This window comes from Echinops telfairi, unplaced genomic scaffold (assembly GCF_000313985.2).
Source record: "Echinops telfairi isolate 266 unplaced genomic scaffold, ASM31398v2 ScPeMD7_10;HRSCAF=50, whole genome shotgun sequence".
In the NCBI taxonomy this organism is placed as follows: Eukaryota; Metazoa; Chordata; class Mammalia; order Afrosoricida; family Tenrecidae; genus Echinops; species Echinops telfairi.
In genome coordinates this window covers 12533163-12543050 of record NW_022103907.1, presented here as the reverse complement: position 1 = coordinate 12543050, position 9888 = coordinate 12533163, and the positions used below count along the sequence as shown (strand labels likewise).

The following is a 9888-nucleotide window of genomic DNA, read 5'->3' as shown; positions in this document are numbered from 1 at the left end:
ATGTTAAGGAGAATAACCTCTGACCTACTTTCGCTGACCGCCTAGTGTACAGTCATTCTCAAGACATATTTTGGGGGGGGAGACATCCTTGTTCCCCACAGAGCTAGGTCTTACTTTCTCTGCTTGGGGTTGGCGTCACCTGACACATTCTAGAGACCCAGTGCCCCAACACGGGCAGAGTGTGCCCACTCTGTCTGCCTTTGTGCTCTCCCCAGCATGGAAAGCCCGGGCACTGAGCAGAAGAGAACGGCTAGGAGAGTCTGAGTCCAGGCTGAAAGCAGGAAGCTGCTGGGAGACGGGAAATAGAGTGACCAACTCCCTCCCACCGGCCCAAGAGAAGGAACTGGGGTCCCTAAGCACCATACTTGTTCCTGTCTTCTCTGCCTCTTCTCCAGGACCTATCCTAGGTGGTGCCATTGAAAGGTGATTTAAGTCTCAAATGAGCTCCCTCGCAGCTTGAAATGAGACAGTCACGGGGGATGTAACCTGCAGAGTCCCACAGAATGAAGAAGCAGGACTGCAGGGAGTCCGACCTCAGAGACATGCTGTCTAGTCCGCTTGCTTTGCTGACCTAGTTTTCAGGATTCACGTGGAGAACGGGGTTCTAATGTGGAAAGGGCACTTGAACACCTGAAGCATGGAAGGGCAGGGCAGGCTGGCGCAGGTGAGACAGCTCTCGGGAGGCCTTTAAGCAGGTAAAAATGGGTGGGTTTGCTTGGGAACGTACACAGCAGCCTTGGGGAACACCAGCCTGTGTAGTGTAGGAATGAGGGCTTCGGGCCTGGCAGACCTGGCTATTCTACTCGGGAGTTGTGTAGTCTTTTGGGAACTCTGATTTTTCAGAGTGACAATACAGGGTCCTTGTAAATATTCGAGACACTGACTGTGAATTCCTTGTTAAGTCAGCGGAGGAGACTATTATTTAACTACTTTTCCGTTGTGCCTCAAGTCACCCTGATGCCATTTAATTCCTTGCATCTTTGGGATGTTTCTATGAGATCCTTCCACTGCCATCCAGTTGATTCTGGCTCACAGTCACCTAATAGTTCAGTGGAGAGCAGCTCCAAAGCATCTCTGAGGCTGTCACTCTTTAGGGAGGTATACTGTCTTCTCTTCCTCCCAAGGAGTGGCTGGCGGGCTTGAACGACCAACCTCTTGGTTAGCAGCCCCCCTGCTTTATCCATAGTGTCACCAGAATTCATTTCTGTGAGATAGGCAGTGTTATATTGGTCCCAGTGCAGGGATGAGAAAGGTAAGAACTGGAAGGTAAGATAACCTGTTTCAAAGACTTGGGAAGGCATTCCCTGACCTTCCCAGACCTTTCCTAATTCCAGGACCTCTGTCCTTTTCCTCGGGGCCTCCCTTGCCTGTTATTGCTCAAAAAGCTGGAGAAGGATGGGCCCCGGGACACTGCTCCTGCAAACACTAGGTAGACCTTACCAGGCTGCATTGGCTCTAAGGCTGGGATTGTGCCTGGCAAGCAGACGGTGTACCTACCTGCGTATTTTGTCAAGTGTCAGGTGGGAATTCTGCCAACTGTTCTGACTCACTGTGTCAGTCTGGGAACTTTAGAGAAACATAGCCACAGAAACTCATGTATAAGAGAGAGTTTTATATAAAGGGTAAGTGCACATCAAGAAAACATCCCAACCCAGTGCTGCCCAAGCTCACAAGTCCAACATTAACACATTAACCCATATGTCCGACACTAATCCACAAAGTCCTCCTCCATCTCACAAAACAGACACAATGATGCCAACTGCAGGAGGAAACCCGAATCAGTGAACGTGTAAACATCTCAGTGCTGGCAGGGGTCTCCATGCGGCTGCTCCAGCATCCAGGGCTGCATCAGGCTAGGTTCATGCGACTTCTCCTCGGGGATGTCTTGCAGGAAGTGAGCCTTGCCAGCTGAAGCAGGGAACTGGCTAAGGCAGCTGCACCCTGGTGCGACCATCACAAAGCAAGAGACCAGAGAACTACAAAGGCAAAGCTCACTGAGCCATTTATCGCTCCGCCCTTCAATTAACCCCACATGTGCTTATCAGCCAGGTTGGCACAATAAACTTTAACTATATCACTCACCTTATCAAACCCTCTGACCCCACCGTGCAGACTGTTGGGCCCATTGTTGATGGCTAGCTTGTACTCTTTCCCAGCCAATGTGAAGGTGCCTTTGGCAATTCGGTTGGCCACCCTTCCAACGACGGCTCCAAAGTAGGGCTGTTTTTGGAAATACCCTGAAAGGATGTAGGACAACAGCATTTTATTAAGACTTTCCACCACACGTGGGGCTCACACCGCTGCTCATCACGTCCTTCTGAGGGCTGCCGCGTCGGGAGAAGCTTGGGTCAAAGGACTCATGGAAGCAAAGAAAGCGGTGTTCATTACCTAGGTTCTTTACCCCTTCCCAAGCGGTTCATGTTCCTGGTAAGAATGTTAAGCACTTTATATAAAGCACAATGAAGAAACTTAAGTCATCTATAATCTAATCACCAGAGAGAACCTCTGTTAATATTCTTTTACGTATCCGCCTAGTCTTTGATTACATGCTTGCACGTGCTTTCATGCTTTCTGTGTAGAACACTGGGAGCTGGTCTATGTGCTACCTTCACGCTGCTTTGAAAGCGGTTTTGTCCCCGGCCAATCCATTTTCTTCAGCCAGACTTGTGCTTTAGTGTCGTTGTGAGAGGCGACTATTTTATCCTTTTTTTCTCCTCTTTTCAACTTTTCAAAGAAGGCATACGATTCATACACAAAAATATCCTTTAAGGAGACTGAAAAAAAAATCTGCCTTCTATAGCGTAGGCTAGCCAAATGAAATACAGAATGCCAGGTTAAATTCAAATGTCAAAGAAATAATATCTCAGCAAAAGTATGTCCCAAGTATGACTTTTAGCATAAATCTGTTAATGTTTAGAGTCATGGTGAACGATGGTCATGAGCTCGGCTGTGGCCCTACAGGAGGGTGGCTGAAGCCAGCAGTGGCCCCGCAGGAGGAAAGCCGGGTGCTCTGCTCCCACACAGTTCACAGCCGTGGTACCCCCGGGCAGTTCAACCCGGCAACACCCTGTGTTGGAATGGAGTCGACAGCACACAATCCTGTGTGCATATTGATATTTTATGTGAGATAGATTTATAATTAATAAGACACACTTTGTGTGTGTACATAATACAAAATATTCTATTTCTTTTTTAATTATTTTGTTTAAATCATTTTATTAGGGGCTCATACAACTCGTATCACAATCTATACATACATCAATTGTATAAAACACATTTGTACATTCATTGCCCTCATTATTCTCAAAACATTTCCTCTCCACTTAAGCTCCAGGCATTAGGTCCTCATTTTCCCCTCCCTCCCCGCTCCCCCCTCCCTCATGAGCCCTTGATAATTTATAAATTGTTATTTTGTCATATCTTGTCCTGTCCGATGTCTCCCTTCACCCACTTTTCTGTTGTCCGTCCCCCAGGGAGGAGGTCACATATAGTTCCTTGTAATCGGTTCCCTCTTTCCTACCCACTCTCCCTCTACCCTCCCAGTATCGCCACTCACACCACTGGTCCTGTAGGGCTCATCCGCCCTGGATTCCCTGTATTTTCAGTTCCTATCTGTACCAGTGTACATCCTCTGGTCTAGCCAGACTTGCAAGGTTGAATTCGTGTCATGATAGTGGGAGTGGGGAGGAAACATTCAGGAACTAGAGGAAACTTGTATTTTTCATCGTTGCTACATCACACCCTGACTGGCTCGTCTCCTCCCCGAGACCCCTCTGTAAGGGGATCTCCAGTGGCCTACTCATGGGCTTTGGATCTCCACTCCACACTCTCCCCATCATTCACTATGGTAAGATTTTTTGTTCTGATGATGCCTTATACCTGATCCCTTCGACACCTCGTGATTGCATAGGCTGGTGTGCTTCTTCCAGGTGGGCTTTGTTGCTTCTGAGCTTGATGGCCGCTTGATTGCCTTCAAGCCTTTAAGACCCCAGGCTTAGCCGGGCACCATCAGCTTTCTTTGCCACATTTGCTTATGCACCAACACACAATCCTATGTACATATTAATATTTTACATGAGATAGATTTATAACTAATAAGACACACTTTGTGTGTGTGTTCATAATACAAAATATTCTATTTCTTAAAAAAAAAATTTTCATGGAGGTTTCGATGAAAGCTCACACAAAACCAGGTCTCCTCTCAACAATTTCTAAACATCTTATTATCTAACTGAAATTCAAATTTAACTGGGTATTCCGTATTTGTATTTGCTCAATCTGGCAAGCAAACAAAAGACTAAGACACAAAACTTTCTACTGCTCCTCCTTCCCGATGGTAACCACTGGTAACAGCGTGGCATGTGCATTTCCAGTGAGTTTCTTTGCATTCATACATATACGAATATAGAAACAGACACCTAACATAGATAAAGAGGACCATGCTACACACTGTTTTGCAAAAAAAATTTTTTTATCATTTATCAAACATCTTAAGATCTCTCCATGGCACTGTATGATATGGTATGTGGTATGTATGGTATGGCACGGTGTGTTATGGTATGTGGTATGTATGGTATGGCACTGTATGATATGGTATGTATATGTATGGTATGGCACTGTATGATATGGTATGTGGTATGTATAGTATGGCACTGTATGAGCATCAACTATTGTTGCTTTGCCGTTGTTGTTTGCTGTAAGAAGCAACAGAGCTAAGGATAGCCTTTGTGCATGTGTACATAATACAAGATGTTCCATTTACTTCTTTTTTTAAAAAATTTTTTTACTGAGGTTTTGATGAAAGTTCATACAATAAACCAGCCCCCCTCCCTTTACAATTTCTCTACATATTGTTCAATCTGGGACATTGACTACATTTTCCATATTTTATCAACATGCTCATGATTTCTGTTCTCGTTCCTCTCTGCTCCTTTCCTTTAAGTTCCCCTGTCTGCTATAATCGTTTTGTTTAATTTACAATGGGAGTTATTAAGGTTTGGAGGTGGATTTCAAAAATTATTATCTTCACAAAGATGACTTTTTACATGGTTTTACATTTAGATACCCTCATCATTCCATCCCCTTTCCTGTGACACTCCATATCTACCCGTCCACTGCACGTCTGCAAACAAGGAACTCTGCCACGGCTGAGGGGGTGCTCAGTTCCAGGTCAGAGGCTCACATTAACCACCAGGCTGGGTGTAATTTAATCATTTTCTTCCAGGCCCTTCCTGGTTCACATTCTTGCTAATCTCAGGTCCCTCCAGTCTTGCCTGTGGGCTGGCCACAAAAGTTGACATTACTGAGCCCTTCTTAACCCGCCTCCATTCCACAAGGAGACCACCAGGCCCTTCTCCGAGGCCTCTCCCGAGGAGGCTCAAACCCCCATCCTTTTGATGAGCAGTCAAGCATACCGGTCATTTGCACCATCCAGGGATTCCAGGTGGGGCACAGGAGAGAGGAAAAGTTTGGTCTGTTTTCCTGAACAAAGTGCTGAGTGGAATAAAGGCATCAATACCTAACAATAAGGTATGTCATGTTCACGCCTCTACACTCCAAGGGCTTTCATTATGATGTCCAATTTGGGGAGCCCAAACCACGGCCATAATGCCCTAAAGTCTAACATGCAATTATTCCTCTTTGGCTTCGCCAGGAAAACAAACTTTAATTGTCAAGTACACAAACCATTTTAGAAACTCTGTATTTTAAATACTTGTTGGTGGTCCCATATGGAATCTATGCCTTTTTTTTTTTACAGTGTTAACTACCAGATGTATATATTTAATGCTCCAAATAGTTGGATAGTAGACTTACTATTATCACAAAGGTGAAATGTCAGACAACAAGATAGCCAATAAGTGGGGAGAAAGTATAACTAATTTTCTACTAGGCTGGACTAAAAGGTGCTTGGTTTACTTTTTCAGAAGTCTACAGAGGAAAGATATCATTTTCTCTTGAAGAAATGGAACCGGACTAATCTCTCATCAAAGCAGCCATCCAACCAATTTATATAATCTAGCTGAGAAATTGCAAATAGTTCAAATTTAACCTGGAAGTTAAAAAAGGTCCAGGTTTCATGAAACTATCCATGCTTCCTGTGGCTCAGCATGCTTTTGGGGACATGGGCATGTCAAAATAACCCTTCATTCCATCAGTTTTATTATTTTACATGATTTATAAAACTCAGATATTTGAAGAGAATATACAGCGAGCAACTCACAGACAGAGGGTAAGAATAATTGCATAACCCAAAGAATGAAATCAATAGCATTGGACTGTAAACGTGAATCAGTGTGAGTTTTTGCTGTGTGTCTTCTCAACAACAATTCAACACAACAAATTCTTTTTAAAAAGAAGAAGCAGTGAAAAGGAATTCTCCTTCTTCCCTTGCTTCCCAGCCGCCCAGGGGTCTCGCCTAAAGAGAAGAGCTCTTACCCACTGGTTTCTGACGCGGGTCTTACCACATGATGGATCAAAACAGTAGCAGAACCTCATTTCGGACTATTCTGATAGAGATAGTTATGCTTCCTTTTACAACATACATGAAGTCTTCTGTATCTTTGGAAACCGCAAAAGAATCTAGAACACATGGAGACGGGGTCCTAACAAGCGATGAAGGGTTTGCTTACAATAACCTCAAAGATAGATGAGCACACTAGAAAGTATTACTTAATACTTAATCATGAGGATTTCTTTCAGCTTCCTTTCTGTTGAAAATAGTCTGGTTTCCTGTGTAAACAGATAATGGTTACATAAACTATAGCACAGAAAGAAAAACACCACCCTGTCCCATGACCTAGAAGAATGGTTTAAATGCTCTGTGGCCCATCTTAGTGAATCCTGCTGGTGTAGTGGTTACGTGCTGGGCTGTGATCCGCATTGTCGGCAGTTCAAAACCACTGCGGGAGAAAGACTGGACAGTTCCAGTCTCAGAAACCCACAGGGGTCACCACGAGTCAGCAGGGACTCAATGGCAGTGAGTAAAGTGAGTGTGGTGGGAAAAAAAAGAAAAGCTATTTAATGTTCTCCAGAGATGTGTACCATATGGAAAGTGTGATGAATTACACTGTGTCCCCTGCGGTGAAGTGGAAGGACATAGAATGGCTCTTCTGTCCTTGTTTTTGGAATTCCCACCAAGTGACTAGGTGAGGCCAGGTAAACAGGAATATGAACCGCCTGTAGAGGGGAGTGGTCATTCCGCTGAGTGTGCAGGAGTCGCCATCTTCCAAGTGCACACAGCGAGAGGAAGCCCAGGACCATCCAAAAGCACCCGCGCAGCCCCTGCAAGAAGCGGCAGAGGCAGTAGAGGCACAAGTTCAGTGGCGCCGATCCCTGATTTTTTGTTGAGTTCAGTGAGGCGTTGTCAAAGAGCCCTTGGGATCAGGCTTCTCTCTAAAGTGGGCGACTGGGCAGCCGCCCAGTGTGGAAATCACAAGTTTGCATTCCTTACCCTTTATTTTAACATGCATCTGCACAATCTGGTAGTCTGAGCACCCATAACAATGTTCATCCCATCCATAGGTAACCAAACACAGAACATAAAGAGGAAAGAAGCCAAACAACCAGAGGGTGACACGCTGTCCTTCGTTTCAGCTTCGGTCACACCCCGAATTCCCACAAGATAGTATGAGTGAATTATGCAATTCCTGAAAGTGTTCAAAGAGCTAAAAGTATTGCCAGTACAAGGGCTGTTCAGTTCAGCGGAAGTTTTTCATAAGTGAACGTAGTATGTTTAGAGAAGAGAAATTGTCTGATTGTTTCTAATATAGCAATCACAACGACTACCATCTAATTCAGTGGTTCTCAACCCTCCTCAGGCTGCGACCCTTTCATACAGGTCCTCATGTGGTGATGACCCCCCAGCCATAAAATTATTTTCGTTGCTACTTCATAACTGTCATTTTGCTGCTGTTATGAATCGTCATGTAAATATCTGTTATGCAGGATGTATTTTCATTGTTACAAATTGAACATAATTAAAGCATAGTGATTCATCACAAAAACAACATGTAATTATAAATTATGAAATATTTCTTTCTAATGACAAATAAATGAAATTTTGTCTTGAAGCATGGTGTAGCCTGGGTAAGAGTGTTCAAGCCTGGTACTCGTAGGTAGGCGTATCTGCATGTGGGCGGACCGGCCTGGAGATCGGATAGAGGAGCGGTGTCTTGGTTCCTAAGACCACCAGAAATAGGTGTTTTCTGATGCTTGTAGGTAACCCCTGTGAAAGGGTCATTCGACTCCCAAAGGGGTCGTAACCCACAGGTTGAGAACCGCTGCTCTCGAGCAATGGGATCCTCCTACCTACTCGCACAGTGAGAAGATGGTTAAGGATAAATCGCACAGCTGATGATGCTTGGATAAAAGCAAAGAATACTGCTAGCAAGGATGCCAATCAAGAGGCACTATGGAAATATTTTATTGCTTTTGTCAGGTATTATTTAATATTTTTCATTAATATTTTCAAATTTTCTTATAACAATCTAGTTTGTGTACCTCTTTTATTCTTATTTAATGATTAACTTATGAAATAATGAACTACATTTCGTATATCGTTTTTTACACTTAAAATGGTCATTAGGTTAGCAAGCCAGTTGTCTAATTATGTGCATCCCACCACTGAGCAGAAGCACCGGGCACCATACCACTGAGGTTACGAGGCCGAGCAGAGGAGCAGTTTCAAGACCATAAAGTAGGGCAGTGGGTGGGCTCTCTGGCCCACCAGACAAGCAGAGACTGGAAGGCTGAGAACCAGAGAGCTATGCCTTCCAGCGTGGCAGAGAAGAGGCACCTTGGACAAAAGCATTGCGTATCCTAAACATTTTGTAACCTGTTAGCTTGGGGAAAACCCAAACCACCCTTGAGGGAATTAACTCCGATGCACAGTGACCCCATTGGACAGAGTAGAAATGCTCCTTAGGGTTTCTGGGAGGGAAACTCTTTTGGGGACCAGGCAGCCTGGTTTTTTCCTGCAGAGCAGCTGGTGGGTTTGAGCCTCGGGGCTTACAGTCCGTGGCCCAAGCCTTCCCCACCCCTGGGCCACCAGAAAAGAGGGAAGAGAAGCAGATGCCCACAGCATACTACTTCTAGTGCTTCTACTGGAGCTGTAGGATAAGCAATAGGCTGCTGACTACCAGGTCAGTAGTTCAAACTCACCAATTGCTCCCCGGGAGAAAACTGGGGTTATCTGTACCTATAAAGATTTACAGCCTCAGAAACCTTACACAGCAGCGGTTCTCAACCTTCCTGAAGCCGTGCCCCTTTCATACAGTGCCTCATGTGGTGGTGACCCCCCAACCATAAAACTATTTTCGTTGCTACTTCATCACTGTCATTTTGCTACTGTTATGAATTGGTGACCCCTGTGAAAGGGTCGTTCGACCCCCAAAGGGATCGGAACCCACAGGTTGAGAACTGCTCTTATACAGGGTTGATGTAAGTTGGAATCAACTCATCCCAGTTTTTGTTTTAGTTTTTTTCCAGTTTAGTCTCTCCTCTGGCTTAGGTATTCTATTCCAAATACTCCTTTCTCCTTTGACTTCCCTAGGTGATGTTAGACCAGCCATGGAAGCTTTCTGAAATTCTATTTCAGCCTTGAAAATGGCTATGTTACCAAGAGTGAGAGGTGACTTAGTACCGATTCAAATAAACCCTGTTTTATTTCTTTTCATTGTTTCATTGGGGGCTCATACAACTCTTATGACAATCCATACATACATCAATTGTGTCAAGCACATTTGTACATTCATTGAAACCCTGTTTTAAATGACATTCATCAACCTTCTGGAGACAGCAACTGTGAACTATTCCCCTCAACAACAAAAAATGTGCAGGAGAGAAAGAGGAAGAACAGGAAAGTTTGCCACAAACCTGAACCTTCCTACC

At 44.5% G+C, this 9888-nt stretch overlaps 1 protein-coding gene across 1 annotated transcript in view; it reads right to left on the bottom strand.

The window, feature by feature from the left end:
- GALM (galactose mutarotase) overlaps positions 1–9888 on the bottom strand; it is a 72199-nt gene that overhangs the window by 59700 nt on the left and 2611 nt on the right. The window contains exon 2 of the mRNA XM_045287030.1: positions 2083–2237. Coding sequence (XP_045142965.1) covers positions 2083–2237 — 155 coding nt within the window. The remainder of the gene's footprint in view (positions 1–2082; positions 2238–9888) is intronic.